The sequence below is a fragment of the Pelophylax lessonae genome, assembly GCF_965119305.1.
Source record: "Pelophylax lessonae genome assembly, chromosome: 4".
Lineage (NCBI taxonomy): Eukaryota > Metazoa > Chordata > Amphibia > Anura > Ranidae > Pelophylax > Pelophylax lessonae.
This window is the reverse complement of record NC_138771.1, coordinates 506,206,341-506,228,721: the sequence shown is the minus strand read 5'-3', so window position 1 is coordinate 506,228,721 and position 22,381 is coordinate 506,206,341. Positions and strand designations below refer to the sequence as shown.

Below are 22,381 nucleotides of genomic sequence, written 5' to 3'. Positions count from 1 at the left end.
GACCATTGAGGTCCAGAATAATCCAGACATCTGGGTTTGGTTTGGGAACAGTAAACTGGTTGGGATAGAAGCCAAGAGATATTTCCTCCTTCTCCCACAGATGTGATGACCCCTTGAGACAGAGACCTTTTCAGATATGCAAGGAAAACCACTCATTTTTGAGACTCTAAAGAGACCTTTGAGGACATAAAGCACAGAGTGGGAAATCAGCAAAACTCCAGCACGTAATCTCTGGATGCCACACTGCAGAATCTGTGACTTCATGAGTCCAGATGGCCACAAAGGCTGATAGATATCCTTCCAGCCATGTGAGTGGGGGGTGCCTCTTCACTGTGAAAAGCTCTTGCCTCTGGATTTGCAGGACTTGGTGGTCCAGTTCTTCATATAAAACTGAAAAGTGAGCTTTACTTAGAGCCGGAGGTTTGCTGGTTATGAAAGGATCTCTTCTTGGATTCCAAAAGTGGCACCAGTTTTTGACTTGTCATCTTCCCCTTCTTTGTTAGGGATAACTGTATACGTTTACTTACACCTTCTTGGTGATGGCATCGACAATTTAAACAAGCGCTTTTTTTCAAAAAGGTAGCCTCTCAAAGTTCTTCTTGTGGAGAAGTTTCACTGACAAGCACTCAAGCCATAAGATCCTTCTATTATGGATAGAATATGCTGCCCACCTGGAAAGTGACTGTATGGAACTCTGTAACTCTAATAACTGGAGTTGCCACCCAACTCAGAGGAGTGTCTGCCAAGGCCAGATACCTATGTGGCAAAACACCCCACAAAAAAATGTCCCAATACTTGCAGAGAGACTGGTGAACAGAATAGTTGCTGCCAAATTCTGCTGTGCTGGATCCTTACATGAAGCTGCGCAGGACTCAGGGATGTAGGTGACTGATCTGGATTAAGCCTTTCCCCTGCCCTGCAGGGGTTTATAGAACAGGCTGTGAAATAATAGGACTAATGCTCACAGAAAGCATCTTCAGAGCGACTTTACAGGCACATCTATCACCTAAACTAGCAAAAAAACAAGGCTTAGCTGAGCTGGGAGGAGCTATGTCTGGGCAGGAAATCCCACCTTTTTAGGCCAGTATCAATGCACCTGAAGGTGGTGGCATAACCCAAGTAGTCATGAGTATAATGTTACCCTATGTTCTGTGATGTACAATTAGGAAAAACGTTTTTATCCTCCAACTCTCCTCCTTTATAACCTCAGACCCGGGACACTAAAGCAAACAGTGACTTTCAGCAATAAGTCAGGGCTTTACAACCTCCTCCAGCAATCTGCACTGAAGTATACAAGAAAAATATGAGCTCCCAGAGCTCCAATGCAGGCCTGAAAGTCTGTTTAGAAAACCAAAAGACTAATTCAACACTAAACTAGCATTTAAACCATCCCCAAATGCTAAACAAAACCCTAGAGCAGAATACTTACCTTATACTTACACCAGAAGCAGCCACACATAAGGTACTAGTTATTTGAGTAAAAGTATCAAAACCAAGCAATAATAATCTGAGAGCGACCATAGCCCTAGATACTTCAGGAGCACTAAAGAGAATTACTAATGTATCAAACATGCAAAGAACTTCACTTGCTCACATAAGCAGAACAAAAATTGCACTCACCTTCATCTCCATCATCTCCAAATGGATAGAACAGAGCGACGGCCAGATTGATGAAAACTGCCAGGTTGAAGGAGATGCTGCCCCAGAGGGATATGTGTCGGGAGAACCAGAAAAGAGCTTGGTTATCTGAGAAGTAAGACAGATCCAAAGTCAAGAGTGGTCAAAATAAAAATTACCTCAAAATTCCTGCTGATTACGAAGCCTCACAAACTATGGAAATTTTTCACATTTGTTAATAAAAGCCTACTCTATTCACTTTCCATTATTTGCTCTCCGTCCCTTTTACAAGCAGTTACTTCGGTAGAGGAGCACCTTCATAGCAAGTGGTTTCATAAGCCAAAGCATTAAAATAAGGATAGCCCTCCCTTAGAACATACGCATTAAGAAAAAAAGATACATGGGATTTTGGTTTTACTCAACTAAACATCATCAACGGGTCTCATCCACCTATAATGATTTATGTTTCCGAGGCTATGCTCAACCAGAAAATAATGGGATGGATTTACTAAAGGAAAATAGACCTGCGGTTGCACTTATTTTCCCCAGAGCTTAGTGAATGTGGTGAAGCTTCATTTTGTAAAAAAATACCCAATCAGGAAAATAAAAAATAAAACACCATTTTTTTCTTGCACATGATTGTAAGATGGAAATCAGCAGAGCTTTACCACAGTCACCAAGCTCTGGGGTAAATGAGTACAACTGCACTAGCAAAATGCAAAGTCTATTTGCCTTTAGTAAATCCACCCCCCATTAACACTCTTTTGAATAACTAGCTTAGATTTATTATCCTCATTTGTTTTGCCTTTTTTTTTTAGAGGTCAAATGGTGGGTACTAGTAAACATTCAAATTTGGCATGCTGGCCTTCATTAAACTTGAATTCCAGCCCAAAGTTTATGTTATTTTGGAAAGAGTTTAGAAGAGATAAAACATCTTTTGTGCTTCTATCGCTCACACTGATCCACTCTCACAAGTTATCCTTGTGACCCAATATTGTGTCCAGAACAGAAAATTACAGGGAGATCCAACATTTTACAAACCGTCACTAGAAACAGAGCGGAGGGGAAATGTATCAATTAGGATGCCTGTTCAGATGAGATTTCCATTCACCTCCCAATGTTTCTCTGAGACAGAGAAAATGCCCCCAACTGGGAAAAAAAAAACCAAATTAAAAATGTATCGATAGAGATACAAGGGTACAATAATCCATTTACCTCATGAAAACAGATAAAGAAAAGAACTGAATGGAATCCTCTACAAATTAAACTATTAGGCCCCTTTCACACATGTGGACCATTTGTCCATTTACATCCATCTGTTGACAGATGAAAAACAGACATCAATGCATCTCTATAGAAAAATGGACGTAAATGGAAGATCATCCATTTAGGTCAGTTTACATCCACATCCGCCAACATCAGTTTTTTAAATAGATCAAAGAGCCTATTTATGTTTTGTTAAAAAAACAGAAAGTAAGAAAAACACATGTAAACGGACAAAAAAAAAATTTACATTGGTAGTGGATGTAAAAAAAAAAAAACGTATGAGAAACTGAGCAAAAACTGATGCAAAACTTAATTCGTTTTGTTCTTTGAAAAAAATGTGACTGAACTGATAAAATGAGCAGTCCCATGTGTGAAAGAGGCCTTACTGTGGAGCTAAACCCATTGATTTAACAGTTACATTCTCGGCAAATGCTGGGAATGCAACTGTCACATTGCTTGTGCTCTGAACCAAACTATCAAACCATCCAATGGCTGGTGTCATAAGTGATCACATGTTTAGCATCATGGCAGTTGAAGATCAAACAGAGACCAAGATGGCAGCTTCCTTGGCTGAAAACAACAAACGGGTTTAGTCCTGCTTTAATGAACACCTAAATATAGTTATGATTCTGGTTACCAGTAAGTTATAAAATACTTTCTTTATAAGTGCAAATATGTACAGACATATAAAAACAATTACCCAGACACAAAAAAAGTTTTGGACTCTTGGGCTATTAAAGTTTAACTGCACATTACATGCTACATTCAATGTTCAAAGTTATAAACGTTAGCAATTCTTTATTCCTGGTATTCCATAGGAAAAGTGGGAGGATATTTGTTCCTCTCAGACTTTAGTCTCCCCAGCAGTTAACAATAAACTTATTCAGTTGTTTATAGTATCAGCCATACCTTTCTCCAATCCGCCTATATAAAATCAGTCCCTTGAGTACCGCTAATTGCCTAAGATGTACTCATCTGCAGGTGGATTTTGTAAACTTACTTTGGTCTTTACTGGTGATACCTGCTCATTGGGCCAAGTGGTTGCCATGTTGACCTCCATGCTGCAAATTTCTATACTGTGCACTTTTGAGATTTGTAATTTGGTATAATGGATGAAGAGTTGTGGCTGAATTGTACCAGGGAAACCTTAATTATGGCATGCAAGATGAGTGCAATCAAATGGATGAATCCATTCCCTCACACTCTGGCCCCATGGCTAGCATTACCTAATCAAATTCTTCCCTATGAGAGGGTCATTGTGATAACCGAAACTGTCCCCTAAATTTCAGAAAATATGGGATCCATGGTACAAATCTACATTCACCAACAACTTAGAAAAATACATTTTGATTTCACACTCTTTAGTGAACTAGGGCAGTGGTGCTCAACTCCGGTCCTCAGGGCCCACTAACAGGCCAGATTTTAAGTATTACCTTGGGGAGATGCAGACTAGAGTACTGCAATCACTGAGCAGCAAATGATATCACCTGGGATGTATTTCAGTTATCTTGCAAACCTGGCCTGTTAGTGGGCCCTGTAGGCCAGGGTTGAGGACACCCTAGGCTATCTATCTTGGATCCTTCTGTTTATGTGATCCTGTCTACTTTCTGTCCAGGTGGTTTGTGTACATGTCCACTAAACTGTCATTCCACTAAACTGTCATTGTTTTCCAGGTTTTTATTTTTTGTATTTTTGTTTATTGTAGATATTGTACATCCACTGTCATTACTGTATATATAATGGAACAGTATTTTTCCTCTGAGCTCAATAAACAGAGTTTAAAAGATATATATGTTACCTACTTCCCTTTATCAATCTAAATGTCAAAATCAGACACCAAAAAGCAATTTATTATGATCAAGACTTTTACAAAAACACCAGCAATTGTAAAGATTATATCTGATTATTTCATATCGATATCATGCGGTATAGAGGATGTATTTCAGTTATCTGATGCATGCTTTTCCAGCACACTTATAATTGTGCTATTTGTACTCCAACCAAAGAGATGGCACATGACCAGCTTTTCTTAGAATACCACTTCAGTGCTCGGTATTCCTGCATAAAAAGCATATGTCAAGGTTCATATGGTGTTAATCTGATTGTATAAGTGCTTAAAATATCCCTATGCGTGGGCAACTGTAATTATATGTCTGTGCATATGTGCACTAAATAAAGATAATATTGGTTTATGATTTTCTGGTAACTGGAATCATGACTCTCTTCAGGATCATTCACACAGGTGGCATGATCTATTGTTCTCTAAAAAGCGATCTGCTGGTGATCACCTTTCCAGAGGCTGTTTGCAGCCAGTTTACAGGCATTTGGGAGGTGATACAGCTGCCACCTAAATATTTGTTTTATTCATCCCAATGGAAATGTTACACTGAGCTACCACACCCCAACCGCGATAGCCACATCTAGTGTGTGGTTGCGGCACAGTCCCATTGGCTTTAATGGGCGAGTTGACAGGTGCTTTTACCTGACAAACTAATTATGCCTAGTTAGGATTGGCACGCCATGCACTAAAGCAGGGGTCTCCAAACTTTCTAAAGAAAGGGTCAGTTTACTGTCCTTTAGACTTTAGGGGACCAGGCTGTGCCCAGTGGGAGTGGACAATGCCGATCTTTGGTATAAGGAGTTAAAATAGTTGGCGTCAGCAGTGTTAATTTCGTCAATGAAAACATTTTCGTCAAAATTTTAGCTGCCTTTTTACGGCGACAAAAACAAAATGAAAAGTATACCACATTTTCGTCCACTGATGAAAACTATGACGAAAATCAATTACTTTTTCGTTAATGAACGAAAATAAAATTGTAAGGCAGGGATGTTTACACTTATGAACTTCCAGTTTCCACAGAGCTCCGTCTGGTTCCATTCCCAGCAAGCAAGCGACTCGAGTTCACAGCAGGCTTCGCTTAGCAGCAGTTAGCAGGCTGTACAGCCAGCATGACAGGTCTCTGAGTCCTCAGATGACCATCCAAAGCAGCACTGTGCATTACAGGTCTCCCGACGAGATTCCCACTCCCGATGACGACCATCCAGAGTAGAGAGCACTGTGAGTGTGTACATTACAATTACAGACCTCCCCTCAGACCACCAACCGTCCACAGCACTTTGTGTATTACAGGTCTCCTCTGACCACTGGAATTCAGAACACTGTGCATTACAGGTCATTCCTCAAATCTGAGACCACCATCCAGCACTGTGCAGCATTACAGGCCTCCTCAGACCAATGTCTGGAAAACTGTGTAGCATTACAAGCTCCTCAGACCCCTGTCCAGTGCACTTTGCAGCATTACAGGCCTCCTCAGTCCATCGTCCAGAGCACCGTGTAGCATTACATCCATTGTCCAGAGCACAATGCAGCATTAAAGACCTCCTCAGACCACCATCCAGAGCACTGTGTGCATTAGAGGCCTCCTCAGACCACTGTTCAGAGCACCGTGTACATCACAGGCCTCCTCAGACCACTGTTCAGAGCACTGTGTACAATGCATTACAGGCCTCTTCTTCAGACTATCCATGTCCAGAGCACTGTGTGCATTACAGGCCTCCTTAGACCACCATCCAGAGCGCTGTGCAGCATTACAGGCCTCCTCAGACCATCCAGAGTGGCTAATTCTGTATCTGTGAGTTTGTTCAAATCTTAATACCATGAATAATAACATGAAATACTATAGAAATGCTTAAATAATGCATTACAATTTAACTAATTGCATTAGATTTTAGTTGACTAAAATTATTTTAATCAACACAAATGTACTGGAGGTTTTAGTCGACTAAAATACGACTAAAACTAAAATAATTGCAGATGACTAAAATGGGACTAAAACTAAAAATGGCATTTTAGTCAAAAGACTATAACTAAAAGTAAATCAACAATCAATGCCAAAATTAACACTGGGTGTCAGTGGGAGGAATAGCGCCCCATTTTTGTTGTCAGTGGAAATAATTATGCCCCATCATTGGTGTCATTGGAAGGAATAGTGCCCCATTGTTGTTGTCAGTGGCAGGAATAGTGCCCCATTGTTGGTGTCAGGGGCAGGAATAGTGCCCCATTGTTGGTGTCAGTGGCAGGAATAATGCTCCAAGGGCTGGATACAGGCAAGAACACGGCCGCATCCAGCACCAGGGCCGCAGTTTGGAGGCTACTACACTAAAGTATCAGAGAAATGTGTACCCCTCTGGATACTATTTTATTTTGATGGTGGGTGGGCGGGTGGTTTTTACTGCCCTTCCCTGGCTGCTTGTGTGAACCAAGCCTTAAGGTTTTTATCTTTATTAGAAATAAAAACAGACATAAGGTTTAAAGGAGTTGTAAAGGCAGAAGATTTTTTATCTTAATGCATTCTATTTCTATGCACTAAGATAAAAAGCCATCTGTGTGTAGCATCCTCCCCAGCCCCCCCCCAATACTTACCTGAGCCCCATCTCTGTCCTGCGATGACCCCTAATCCCTCGGCCGTCCGGGGCTCTCCCTCCTGATTGGCTAAGACACAGCAGCGGTGCCATTGGCTCCCAGGGCTGTCAATCAAAGTCAGTTGGCCAAACAGGAGAGAAAAGGGGCAGGTCAAACTGCAGCTTTGTCTCTGAATGGACACACGGAGCTGCAGCTCGGCTCTGGTGTCCCCATAGCAAGCTGCTTGCTGTGGGGGCACGCAACAGGAGGGAGGGGCTAAGAACAGCAAAGAGAGACCCGAGAAGAGGAGGATCCAGGCTGCCCTGTACAAAACCAACTGCACAAAGGAGGCAAGTATAACATATTTGTTATTTTAAAAAGAACAAAAAAAACGAGACTTTACAATCACTTTAACCTTCTTGACTATACCCAAAATCAAAATAGCTCCAATTTAAAGCATATGTAAACTATAACAAAGATTATATCTTATCTGTGCCCTTACCATCTGTTAAATATTTTGTTATATCTCTGTAATAAGTGCAAGAAAAAAAAAAAAAAAAAACCTGTTGATTCTTCCAGAAACCCAGATGGCACTTAAAGTGGAGTTCCAGCCTAAACACACACTCACCTGTCCCATGGTCCAGCGATGCAGCTGCCCGAAGCCTTGCTCTTCTCCCTCTTTGCTCTGCGGCGCCGGCATCACTGGTGTGGGCCCCCGGCTGTGACAGTTTGCGGCTTCACAGCTGGGTACGCACTGCGCATGCGCGAGTTGCGCTACGCGTCGTGATTGGCCGGCAATCTTCTGGGACCTCTGACATGTCCCAGAAGATTTTAGGGAGGGAGGGGGAGAGGAGAACTTCCGCTCAGGGTGCCGCGGCGCTCCGAGCGGAGGTAGGAGCGGGTACCTGTCCAAACTAGGTACCCGCTCCCCCCCCCCCCCCCCCAAAAAAAATGACATGCCAAATGTGGCATGTCAGGGGGTTAGAACTACCTAAAGCGGAAGTTCCACTTGGGTGGAACTCCGCTTTAACCAATTCTTGACTGGAAGATTTTTTCCCTTAATTATCAGGCAATTTTTTTGCGATACTGCACTGTGTTACTTTAACTGATAATTGCGCGGTCGTGTGACGCTTTACCAAAAAAAAATTGATGTACTTTTTTTCCCCACAAATAGAGCTTTCTTTTGGTGGTATTTGATCACCTCTGCGATTTTTATTTTTTGCGCTATAAAAAAAAAAAATGTGACAATTCTGAAAAAAAACAAAAAAAACAAATATATATTTTTCACTTTCTGCTATATAACATTAACAATAAAAAAAAAATTAAAAATCCAATTTTTTCATCATTTTAGGCCAATTTGTATTCTGCCACATATTTTTGGTAAAAAGAAATCCCAATAAGTGTATATTGATTGGTTTGCGCAAAAGTTATCGCGTCTACAACCTAGGGGAAAGATTTCTGTCATTTTTATTTATTTATTTATTTATTTTACTAGTAATGGCAGCAATCAGCAATTTTTAGCGGGACTGGGGGACTGCGATACTGCGGCGGACAGATCGGACCCCTAACTGACATTTTTGACAGTTTTGGGGGGACCTTTACTAAAGTAGTTTACATTACTACAGTAATAAGTGCTACAAAATATGCACTGTTACTGTATTAATGACACTGGCAGGGAAGGGGTTAACACTAGGGGCGCTCAAAGGGTTACCCTAGGGCAGGGGTGGGGAACCTTTTTTCTGCCAAGGGCCATTTGGGTATTTATAAAATCATTTGGGGGCCATACAAAATTATCAACTTAAAAATGTGCTTGTTATATTTGGTCAAACATTTAATTAACTCACCCCTAATGTAATGGCTGCAACTGCTTCTCTTTGGTGAGGTGTGTGATGTTAGCTAGTATTGATGATGTTGCTACTCGGAACTGGATTTCCAGGTTTGCGTCAGTCAGTCTAGAGTGCAGTCGACTCTTTGTAGTGGTATGTTTTGAAAAGAACAACTGGCTGGTACTGCTGGTGGAAACAGCTGGCTGGTACTGCTGGTGGGTACAGCTGGCTGGTACTGCTGGCTTGTACTGTGGGTACTGCTGGCTAGTACTGCTGTGTGTACTGCTGACTCAGGCTGGTACTGTGCTGTAGGTACTGCTGGCTGGTACTGCTGTGGGTACTGCTGGCTCAGGCTGGTACTGCTGGCTGGTACTGTGCTGTGGGTACTGCTGGCTGGTACTGCTGGCTCAGGCTTTTACTACTGGCTAGTACTGCTGGCTTGTACTGCTGTGGGTACTGCTGTCTCGGGTTGGTATTGCTTGCTGGTACTGCTGTGGGTACTGCTGGCTGGTATTGCTGTGGGTACTCCTGGCTCAGGCTGCTACTGTGCTGTAGATACTGCTGGCTGGTACTGTTGTGGGTACTGCTGACTCTGGCTGGTACTGCTGTGGGTACTGCTGGTTCTGCTGTGAGTACTGCTGGCTCTGGCTGGTACTGCTTTGGGTACTGCTGGTTCTGCTGTGGGTACTGCTGGCTCTGGCTGGTACTGCAGTGAGTACTGCTGGCTCTGGCTGGTACTGCTGGTTCTGGCTGGTAATGCTGTGGGTACTGCTGGCTCTGGCTGGTACTGCTGGCTCTGGCTGGTACTGCTGGTTCTGGCTGGTACTGCTGTGGGTACTGATGGTTCTGGCTGGTACTGCTGTGAGTACTGCTGGCTCTGGCTGGTACTGATGGTCCTGGCTGGTACTGTAGTGAGTACTGCTGGTTCTGGCTGGTACTGCTGTGAGTACTGCTGGCTCTGGCTGGTACTGCTGGCTCTGGCTGGTACTGCTGTGAGTATAGCTGGCTCTGGCTGGTACTGATGGTCCTGGCTGGTACTGCAATGAGCACTGTTGGTTCTGGCTGGTACTGCTGTGATTACTGCTGGCTCTAGCTGGTACTGCTGGTTCTGGTTGGTACTGCTGGCTCTGGCTGGTACTGCTAATTCTGGCTGCTAGTGCAGTGAGTACTGCTGGTTCTGCCTGGTACTGCTGTGGCTCTGGCTGGTACTGCTGTGATTACTGCTGGTTCTGGCTGGTTCTGCTGTCTCTGGCTGGTACTGCTGTGAGTACTGATGGCTCTGGCTGGTACTACTGTGTGTATTGCTGGCGGGAAATGCTGGCTAGCAGCGGCACCACGCTGGAGGAAGAGTTGATGTTTCCTGTATTGGTCACAGGCAGAGTGCATTTGACATCACTCTGCCTGTGACTCACTCAGACTGTCAGAACAGAGCAGGAATGATACAGGAAACATCGGCTCCATTCTGACAGATCAGCTGAGAGACACAGACTCAACTGCACCGGGGGCCGGACCAAATGACTTTGAGGGCCGCATACGGCCCCCAGGCTCTAGGTTCCCCACCCCTGCCCTAGGGGGTACTTTCTAACTGTGGGGGGATGGACTTTTGGAATGAACACAGGGACCTGTGTTTCTAAATAGGAGGAACACAGGAGCCTGTGTTCATTGCTGACAGAACAGTTTACGGAAGACTACCGGTCTGTCTCCACGGGGGGTGCCCGGCGGCAATCGCGGCCGCTGACCCCTGCAGATCAGCTTCCCCTCTGGCGATTGGGCGCGCGTGCCTTCACGATCGCTCCCATAAAGCGACATATGGGTATGTCGTTTTGCGGGTATATCTGTGGCGGCAAGCCGGCAAGTGGTTAAAAGTGAAGTATGGGCTTCTGTTTGTTTTGTTTTTTTATTCATACTTACCCAGGAGGATGCTGCATGTGTCCCCAAGCACCTCTACACTGAGAATTGAGCGATCAAATACCGCTGATCGTTCTCACAGCTCCATGAGTAGAGAGCTGCTGCCTGTCAATCAGCAGTTCTCTGCTCTGCCCCCTCCTTGCTCACTGGAGCGGTGGGCTGTGGAGGGGGCGTAGTGGCTGGCTTAGTTCTCTCAGAGGGTCACTGAGAGACAGAGCCCGGTGTCGGTCCAGGGATCTGGTGGATTGCGACTCCGTGGTCATGATGACGTGGAGCCTGGACCGACTTCTCTGACTTCAGCAGAGAGTGGGCTGAAAACAGGTCACAAGGGTGCAAAACTAACTACATTCTATATTGGCTATACTTCTCCTTTAACTTTGTCTGCACACTGAAGTGTTTTCTCAAGTAATGTTCTCGGGCCTGCTCAGTTTACCTCTGTGTACACAAAATCATCTCCTTCTATATTACCGGTATTATATTAATAATATTATATATACTATATTACCAAAAGTATTGGGACACCTGCCTTTACACGCACATGAACTTTAATGGCATCCCAGTCTTAGTACGTAGGGTTCAATATTGAGTCAACCTTTTTGCAGCTATAACAGCTTCAACTCTTCTGGGAAGGCTGTCCACAAGGTTTAGGAGTGTGTCTATGGGAATGTTTGACCATTCTTCCAGAAGCACATTTGTGAGATCAGGCAATGATGTTGGAGAGAAGGCCTGGCTCGCAGTCTCTGCTCCAATTCATCTCAAAGGTGTCTTATTTCATAGTTGCCAACATTTGAAAATAATTTCCAGTGACACTTTGCAGCAAAGCTATCAATTACTTACCACACCCACTTCCCTGAAGCTCCGCCCACTCCACATAATTAATATCCGCCTACTTATCAGATTATAGGGTCTTCTCAATAAAGAGAGAATTACAGGAAATTGAAAAGGGAATTTTAAACTTGAGGCCAAAGTAGAAGAGTTGGAATAATTCTCCCATTCAGCTGTACTACTTCTGCCTAAAATTTAAAATACTCATCACAATTCCCTGGAATTCTAAAGTGTCAAATGTGCTCAGGTGTGACCATACAAAAAATTAAAATATAAATAAAGTGCAAAGTGTAAATAAGTACTGTAAATTACCCGGGACAGGCTCCTATTTGCCGGGACTGTCCCTGCAAAAACGGGACAGTTGGCAAGTATGTCTTATTTCTATACATTTCTTTATCTTTGTTACATATCAAACATTTCTCAATAAGCAGAAATAGGAGCAAGCATCTCTGAGGCCTTCAGAAAACAGCTGACTAGCCGAGGCATTAGCAGAAGCTGCTTTAGATTGAATATAAAAATGATTCTGGGGAACCTCCATCTGAAGTCAAATAAATCAAATTACACAAATATGTTTAGTTTGAATCAGGTAAGGGGTTCCACATCTTTAGCAATGACTGAGAAACCACAGGACTGATTGTTTTCCTTGCATTTCTACTTCTATTGATTATGCCATATTTTCAATGAAAGTGGGGTTTCCCCTTTAACGCCAACGTCTACTAATTCAGTTGCTGGAATCAGAAAACTTTCTGCTGCATTCGGGTGAATGCGTTGGAAATTTGCTGGCGGAATGGGTAGGACACCTGCATTCACTAATTCATGAGCAGGCAGGCATGTCAGGGACGAGCTAAATGACAGATCTTCCTCTGCTGATCTCCAGGTAATAAAGCAGCTGGGGCTCCTGCAGGGAAGTTTTCATTTAAAATAAAAATGTTTCATTGTTTCATTCGGAGACATGAAAAACCATTGACGCAGTGAGAAAACTTGAGAACCGCCAATGTGGGCATGATTACGTAATGCCAGGCCTTTGCAAGTGCAAATCCAGTACAGCTTACTAACCATCTAACCAGTCGGATTGCATCTATCATTGCACCAGAATATTCAGAATGTAATGGCTTAATCATGATTGGATACAGTTCCAACAGCACTCAATCACATGCTCCCCCCCCCCCCCTGTCCCAGCCCTGGAACAAACAGAGGGATTTTGAAAAAATAACCAATTTAGCCAAAGCTGAAACTCTCAATTTCACTTCTTGTGCTGCATAGGTGATATCTTGAAAATTCTACTCTTTCTTGTGGGAAGGGGTATTAAGGGCAGTAAAGGTTATTACATTTAATATTCTTTGTATCTGTATTTTTTTCCCTTGTTTTTGTATATTTGATCAAATTCATCAGATCATACTTTGCAGTTTCTTTCCTTTTCATAAATGATTTTTTGTTCACATGCAATGTACCTTTGAACCTGCTAGAAAATGTGACTACTCCAGTAAGAGTCAATTACCTAGCATAGCCCCCTAACTTTTTAGCCTGCTCCTTCTCTTGGAGTGTCTTAATACAGTCTGTGCTGACACAGCTCCTCTGCCCTTCCCTTACTCCCTACACACCATTTAATGTAGCTGCCAAGGGAAGGAGTGAAGGGGAATACTACAGAGTGTCCCTTGACAAATGTCTGTAAAAAACATCTGCCTCCTGATATCATATACAAGATGGTGGAGACCAGCAGCAATCTCAGGGATTTTGGATATCGAGGCATTTTACGTTAAATAACATGTATAGAATATGTTAAATGTACATATAATCTTAAGAGAATATTTCTGTTTAATGAACGGTTTGGCAACAACCATTTTGTTTGGGGGGTGCATCTAATTAGTGCACCTTGTATCTGTAAGGTCTGCTTTAAGGATAGGTTCAGATAAAGAGAGGGGTTACAATGCAGTTAATGTTCTAACTGCTGTTAAATCTAAAGATGATTGTAGAACCAAATTGTATTGTAATTAGCCATCTTTAAACTCAACCAAATCCCATCAGTCCCATTGGCCACCTTTAAACTCAACCAAATCCCATCAGCCCCAAACATTACCATTCTCTGTTTCACTGAAAAGTGTTGTGCAATGCTTCTAATAACTAATTCTAATAAATTCAATTAACGATAAAAAAAAAATAAATACATTCTAATGAATGCTTCTAATTTTAATATCCAGTAAAACTGTTATATTTTTCAGCAGCTCTCCTCACGGTCTTATTTTTGGGACGCCGCAGTCCAGACGCAGTGGCCGCTACATCTAAAATTTGCAATTAATGAACAAAAAAAAAAAAAGCAAGAGTTTTTTTTTTTTTGTTCCCACTAACAAGGTTTTAATTATTTAAGTCGAGGCGAGAGCCCCTTGTCAGCTGGAGGGGCGACAGTCTGCTCCCGCCCGTCTCTGGACCGAGGAGGCGCTGATGAAGTACGGCACGTTTATGAACAGAATGCCAAAGAGATCTGATTAACTAATCAAATATTAAAAGGTACAATGTGTACCGAGCCCAGGCCGCGTCTTTCTTGTTCCAACCATGAATACAAAAAAAAAAAAAAAAACTCAATGTGTACGCAGAATACCAAATATAAATTAAAGAAACGGTATCCAGCTGTGCTCCAGGCCTCTCCAGAGAGAAGAAAACCCTCGCCAAAAGAGATCTAAAGACGTTGACAAGTCGCTTTAATAATTAAATCTGCAATTAAGTCAATGAAAAAAAAAAATCACAGTGTGGGAAACATAGGAGGGGCTTAAAGACACACTCCAGTTTAAACTGAAAATGGAAGCATGAAATACATTTGGGGAGAACGCTTTACTTGCTTGGTGTGTTTCATTTTTTAACCATGTGAAGCTATAGCTGCTTTCTGCGCTTGTTACAGTAGGCCACCTATATGAGAGACAGCAAGGGGCTTTCAGTGGGAGTGTTCAAGGATCACTCCTGTACTTAAGAAGCAGGGGTTCCCAGATCTCCATACTACTAAAGGTGAGTGGGATGGGCTGGTGCACAACACTAGTGCTTGGATGAAATACTAATGCTCAGAACAGGAAAGTGGTGCAACCTCTGCGCAATCTAAAGCTGTTGAAACCTGATCACCAAAATTTCCTTAGGCCTTTAACTTGTTAATGTCACCTCTAAAGTAATTTTCGATATATTTGAAATTGCAGTTTTCATTAAAACAGTCCCGATTGATCCTGCCATGAAGGTCCTTGTTCAGTCATCTCCTGTTATATGGTGACAACGCTCTCTCCCTATTTCCCAATTGTGCTCCTGCACTGTCACCCTGTCACATGGGCTTCCGATAGAGATAACAAGTGTTCCTTTTTAACACCCATTGCGTAGGCATGGCCCACTGTTGTCTCCATCAAAAATTTAACACCAGATAACTGGCGTTTATAAAAAATAAATTAAAAAAAGAGCTATAGTGTCAGACCAAACCTAGGCAGGGGCTTTTGGAGGGGACTGCAGGGTAGCCTCTTGCCTACTGACTATGGCCCTGGCTTTTGCGGGGGCTCTATTCTTTGGGAGGTGTGTGCCTGCGGGATATTTGGAGTGGTTTGGTTGAGATTCGGGTCCATGTCTCCCCGAAACACACAGACTCTGGGAACCTAGGACCTAGCTACAGATTTAAGGCCTCTGTGCCCAAACCAGCAATGACAAAGAGACTCTAAGCAGAAGATTATAATCAGCTTAAAACAACCTGATGCTGGGGTCTCCTGCTGCTTTGTTTAATATGTTTACTAAGGTGTCTTTCTCTCATTGTGTAATTCCCCATTGTGTGCCTCCTAGGTGTGAATTCCCATTGTTAATTGAGTCACCTATTGTTTCTGTCTGTCTGCTAGTATTGTGTCCACTTCACCTTATTACAAAACTATTGTGGGAAGTTTATGTGTTTTATTTTTATTTTTTCATGGTAGCTGTTCATTAGATGTACTGATATTCCCGTTTACAGTTTGAATTGTTTAGGATAATGTGGTCAAGCTCTTACCTGATTTTGTGTGCTAGATATTCTGTGTGAATTTACAATAAAGTTAGTTCAAGTTTGCACCTAAGCTAGTGTCGTCTAGTTCTTGGGTGCAATTCTTAGCTGTAATACCTGGTTCCGGAGTCGAGGAAGCCGTATCTTGGCGGGGGCAGCCAGGCTGGGTGCCAGGCCGTCCATCACAATTATTAGTGATGATATGCTGTGTTTTAGGAAACTAAGGGGTTGATTTACCAAGGGCAAATGGACTGTGCACTTTTGCAAATTCAGTCGCTCCAGAGTTTAGTAAATGAGGAAGAGCTCTGCTGACTTCTATCATCCAGTCATGTACAGGAAAAAATGCTGTTTTATTTATTTTTCCTGCATGTAATTGGGTACTTTGTAAGGGCTCTTTCACACGGGCAGTCCGATCAGATCCGCCTGTCAGTTTTTTAGGGGGATCTGATCGGATGCCCCATTCAGCTCTATGGAGCAGCGGATGTCAACGTTGACATGTCCGCTGACACCCGCTGCCATCCGCATCCGATCCTGTCCGTGAAATCCGGACGGATGGAAACCCTATTTTCCATCCGTCCTGGGGATCGGATCGGATGAGAGGGGACAGGCGGTCCGCTCTCATCCGATTCCCCATAGAGAGCAGCGGGGGCTCTGACACCTCCCTCTCTGCACTGCAAGCGGAGACGGAGCTGTCATCCGCCGGCTCAGCGGGGATCGCGGATCGATCCCCGCTGAGCAGCACGGATCCGCCTACGGAGGCGGACCGTGTGAAAGAGCCCTAAAGTGAAACTTTACCTCATTTAATAAGCTCTGGGGCAACTGCACCTGCAAAAGTGCACAGTCTATTTGCCTTTAGTATATCACCCCTTAAATGTCATCCAGTTCAGGTTTACATCGACCATTTTTCAGTTTTGATTGAGTATCTTTAAAAACGTTGAAACCGACTTTCCCAACATTTTGAAGTGGAATCAATAACAAGTACTTTTAAAACCAGTGCAAGTGTTTGTTATCACTTAGAAACTAACTTCTAGAAATTCTATTTACACCAAACACTGTGCTGATCATTCTGGCTCGTAGATATTGTTCAATGTATAGCCCTTTACTAAAGCTCATTCCAAGTCTTTTGGAATCAATAAGCCTGTGTCAAGGTAGGTATCCTACATGATCACAAAGTCACACCCTCTTATCTGTTACCTCCACCCCTCTCTAAGGCCACACTCCTTGTATTTATCCAGTGAGGACGAATCTACTTACTCCGGATTTTCTTCTGCCATTTCATCTCATTATAGAGGTCCTCTGTCTGCTGAAAGAAATCATTAACTTTGCTGCCCTGCTCATCCCTCTCCGTGCTGTTGAACACTCTGTGCATAGACTCTTTGGTGAGATACTCGCAGATGTTTGGCACAGGGAACACGATCTGCTCCATGGTGCGATCATGACGAACAATCTGAAAGAACAAGAAACCAAAGAAATCATTGACTCTGCCTTATGAAGAAACTCCAGACAAAGCATAAAACACTTCAGTTGTGCTATAATGGCTACAATGGAACACAAACAGACAACATACATGTTGTAAAAAGGATACAAAGATGCTACAGAATAACTTGTGCGTAAAGTGATTGTAAAGGCATACATTATCTCACAAAAGTAATTACATTCCTCACATTTTTGTAAATATTTTATTATCTTTTCATGTGACAACACTGAGGAAATGATACTTTGATACAATGTAGGGTTGATTAACTGTAAATTTGCTGTCCCCTCAAAATAACTCAACACACAGCCAATAAGGTCTAAACCGCTGGCAACAAAAGTGAGTACACCCCTAAATGAAAATGTCCAAATTGGGTCCAATTAGCCATTTTCCTTCCCCGTCTCAGGCGTGAATGGGGAGCAGGTGTGTTAAATTTGGTGTTATCGCTCTCACTCTCTCATACTGGTCACTGGAAGTTTAACATGGTACCTCATGGCAAAGAACTCTCTGAGGATCTGAAAAAAGAATTGTTGCTCTAGATTAGGATGGCCTAGGCTAGAAGAAGATTGCCAAGACCCTGAAACTGAGCTGCAGCACGGTGGCCAAGACCATACAGCGGTTTAACAGGACAGGTTCCACTCAGAACAGGCTCGCCATGGTCGACCAAAGAAGTTGAGTGCACGTGCTCAGCGTCATATCCAGAAATTGTCTTTGGGAAATAGATGTATGAGTGCTGCCAGCATTGCTGCAGAGGTTGAAGGGGTGGGGGGGGGGGGTCAGCCTGTCAGTGATCAGACCATACACTGCATCAAGTTGGTCTGCATGGCTGTCATCCCAGAAGGAAGCCTCTTCTAAAGAATATGCACAAGAAGGCCTGCAAACAGTTTGATGATGACAAGCAGACTAAGGACATGGATTACTGGAACCATGTCCTATGGTCTAATGAGACCAAGATAAGCTTATTTGGTTCAGATGGTGTCAAGTGTGTGCGGTGGCAGCTAGGTGAGGAGAACAAAGACAAGTGTGTCTTGAATACAGTCAAGCATGGTGGTGGGAATGTCATGGTCTGGGGCTGCATGAGTGCTGCCGGCACTGGGAGCTACAGTTCATTGAGGGAACCATGAATGCTAACATGTACTGTGACATACTGAAGCAGAGCATGATCCCATCCCTTCACAGACTGGGCCGCAGGGTAGTAATCCAACATGATAATGACCCCAAACACACCTTCAAGACGACCACTGCCTTGCTATAGAAGCTGAGGGTAAATTGATGGACTGCCCAAGCATGTCTCCATACCTAAACCCTATTGAGCATCTGTGGGGCATCCTCAAATGGAAGGTGGAGGAGTACAAGGTCTCTAACATCCCACCAGCTCCGTGATGTCGTCATGGAGGAGTGGAAGAGGACACTATGCCCAAGAGAGTTACGAAAATAATGGTGGCCACACAAAATATTGACACTTTGGGCCCAATTTGGACATTTTAACTTAGGGGTGTACTCGCTTTTGTTGCCAGCGGTTTAGACATGAATGGCTGTGTGTTGAGTTATTTTGAGGGGACAGCAAATTTACACTTTATACAAGCTGTACACTAACTACTTTACATTGTAGCAAAGTGTAATTTCTTAAGCGTTGTCACATAAAAAGATATAAATATTTACAAAAATGTGAGGGGTGTACTCACTTTTGTGAGATACTGTACATTACTTTAAAATATTAAACATGTGTAGCACCCTCTTAGGTAGGTTCTAGAACAGAGTATATTTTGGATCTTACCAGAGAGATTGCCAGGTAAATTTATATTGCTCTCTGCCCACCAGGGAGCAGGATCTGTTAGTGAGGTCTGCTCATGGTGCTCAGGTGCGGCTCACCGGTGATTGACAGAGAAAAGTGCCTCAGGGGAATGCTGGAATACTGTATAAATGCCAAGGGCACATGTGCTTGGGGTCTTTAAGTTGCAGAGCGGGGTCCCGCAGAAAGGAGGCGGCTGCCCTTCCTCTGTGGAAGCTGCCATGTGGCCTCAGGTGATCGACCTGAAGGCCTGAGAGTCAGAGAGAAGCTTGACCCAGAGGTTCTGCAAAGCTAACTGGAAGGGAAACGCTGGAAAGGATCTGATTCTGATTCTGCCTACAGTAAGTGCAGATCTGTGTCGTGGGGGCTGTCCTGTGAGGGCCAGCCCCTTCTGTTAGAAGAGTCAGTGGGCGGGTGTCAGTCAAGGGGATGCTAGATAGTGTCCTCAAGATAATATAGTTGCATCAAGTCTGCTGCTAGAGAGAGCAAGAGGAACTAATTCTTCCATACAAGTGGCAGTATGGTTAAAGCAGAGCATCTGTTTCCACAAATAACCTGGTCAAGTGAGAGTTGTCCTTATCTACTGTGAATAGTTCAAATTAAAGTATCCTACTATTCCCTTCTTACATCCAAGTTCCACAATAAATACCAAAAACCAAATCCCCTGGACTTTTTATTGAGTAACGGGCAACTGGGAGTAAGGTTGGATGAGTGAACTGTCCCCTAGTAACTGTCTGCTGGTAATCAGAGGGGACCCAAGAAGTCATCACACAGCAAGCCCTACGGGGACAGTGCTACACATGTGAAACTTGCTCTGTGCAGAGCTGCCCCAAACCTCCTCTTCTGGGGTTTCCCACTGGTGCTCTAGGCTACTCCTCTTTTGTGTACGCCACCATAGCAAGTGGCTTGCTATGGTGGCACATGTAGAGGCTTGCTCCCTCATTACAGGATTTGATTGAGCCAATGGCTCCCACTGCTGTCTCTGTACCTGCGAGATAGAGGGAGAGAAGACAAGCACTGAGATGGATTGAATGTGGAGCCAGTATGTATTTGGGGGGGGGGGGGCTGATCATGGAAGGTTTTTGACTTTAAAGCAAAGAATATATTTACAGCTACTTTAAATCAATGTCAAAGTTATCAGTGTTGTTAAACCAAAGGGATCTATGGCTTTGCAGCCTTCTCCTTCAGATTGGGAATCGCAATACACTTAAAAGCAAATAGAAAGCACACCAGCACATGCCATAAATAAAACTTTATTAGAAGTTCTAGTTGACAGGTTGCAAGTGCTGACCCCCTTGTTTAGAGCTCAATAGCTGCTTTTTCCACCATGTTGCTAACGTGTAGCCGTTGTTGAGTATCAAAAGCAGACTTTATTCTTTAGAGCTCTGTAGCTGCTTTCTCAAACATGTTGATAACCTGTAACTGCTGTCTCAAGTGTGGGCCCTAGTTGACGCATTTCAAGGGTGGACTTTATTCTTCAAAGCTCTGTAGTGGATGTCTCCAGCGCGTTGCTAATGTGTAGTCACTGTCTCCAGTGTATTTCCTAGTTGAAACACTTCAAGGCTGATTCTTTACTTCAGAGTTCTGTAGACAATTTCTCCAGCATGTCAATAATGTGTAGGCACTTTCTTCAGAGTGTATTGTAGTTAACATGTTTTAAAGATGGACTTTCTTCTCCAGAGCTCTGTACCTGCTGTCTTCAGCAGGCGTATTAGTTGACACATTTTTAAGGGCAAACTCTCTTCTTCAGGGTTCTGCTGCCGCTGTTTCCAGCATGTTGCTATTGTGTGGCCGATGTCTGCAGGGTGTGTGCTAGTTGACACGTGTCAAGGGTGGACCCTCTTCTTCAGTGCTCTATAGCTGGAGTCTACAGCACGTGCCCTAGTTTACATGTTTCAAAGGCAAACTCTTTTTCAGAGCTTTGTAACCGATGTCTCCAACATGTTGTTTATCTGTAGTCACCAGCTCCAGCATGCATCCTAGTTGACACATTTTAGGGGCTGACTCTTTTATTTAGAGCTTTGTAGCCGTACTCTTTAGCACACGGCCTAGTTAAAGCTTTTCAAGGACAGACTCTTTTTCAAAGTTCTGTAGCTGCTGTCTCTAGCATGTTGCTAATGTGTAGCAGCTGTCTCCAGTTTGCAATCTAGTTAAAATGTTTCCAAGGACTCTTCTTCAAAGCTCTGTACCTACTGTCTCCAGTGTGCATCTTAACTGAGGGTCTTGCGTGCAAACTCTCCTCTCCTCAGAGTTCTGCTGTTGCGGTCTTCAGCATGTCGCTATCATGTGGCTGCGGTCTCCAGCGCGCATGCTAGTTTATACGTTTCAAGGGCAGACCCTCTTCTTCAGTGCTCTGTAGCTGCTGTCTCCAATGTGCACCCAAGTTAATGCATTTCAAGAGCGGACTCTCTTTTTCAATGTTCTGCAGTCACTGTCTCCAATACGCCATTAATGTGTGGCTGTTGTTTTATGTGTGCATCCTTGTTGACACATTTCAAAATTGGACTCTCTTCTTTAGTGCTCTGAAGAAGTAGGTTAGCCCTTAAAATGCATCAGGTCACACGCTGCAGGTAGCAGCCACGTTATATTGTGGACAGATAACTAGGGACCTTTAATTAGAAAATAAATGATGCTTCTGGATAAAATCCAATGTCATCTGCTAGCACATCAATACATATACATTGGTAACAGAATCTGATTCCGGGACCAGTTGATGTTTGTACAACTAGGGACCTTTGAGTTGGTTTTTATCTCTGGATGATTTTTTATTATATAAGCATTGCTATCAAGAACAGTTGTGAGTACCTATCTATTTCATTTCATAATGTTTTTTTGAGGGTATGTCATGATGCTGGTGCGTTTGCCATTTGCTTATTAGTCTGCTATAATGGCCCCGGTCTGCACAATGGGGTCATTTCAATGTTCTATGTGACTTCTTTAGTATCTTCTAGCTGTGTAAATCACACACATAACCTTAATGTCCCTATGATATAAACCATTCTTAGTAGGAAGGTAACTTGTGAACCCTTCACACCTAAACTCTAAAATAATGCATTAGCTCTTAAAGTACTATAGGAAAAACTTTTTTTTCATTTTAGAGCATGGGAGGGTTATAACCCATGTCAGATTTTTTTTTTTTGCCATCTGTGTCCCATTGGGGAGAATTTCCTGCACTTCTTGTCCCATAGCCAAATAGAAGGGGAGAGGAAATCCCTGCAAACCAAGAGAATAACTTGGGGACCTCCAGGCTACTAGAACTAATGTCCCCATTGGAAGATTT

General features: G+C 43.2%; 1 protein-coding gene across 1 annotated transcript in view; it reads right to left on the bottom strand.

Moving 5' to 3' along the window:
- ITPR2 (inositol 1,4,5-trisphosphate receptor type 2) overlaps window positions 1–22,381 on the bottom strand; it is a 611,059-nt gene that overhangs the window by 115,458 nt on the left and 473,220 nt on the right. Inside the window, exons 47-48 of the mRNA XM_082252924.1 lie at window positions 17,090–17,282; window positions 1,621–1,746 (exon numbers count right to left, since the gene is read on the bottom strand). Of these exons, the coding sequence (XP_082109050.1) occupies window positions 1,621–1,746; window positions 17,090–17,282 (319 nt within the window). The remainder of the gene's footprint in view (window positions 1–1,620; window positions 1,747–17,089; window positions 17,283–22,381) is intronic.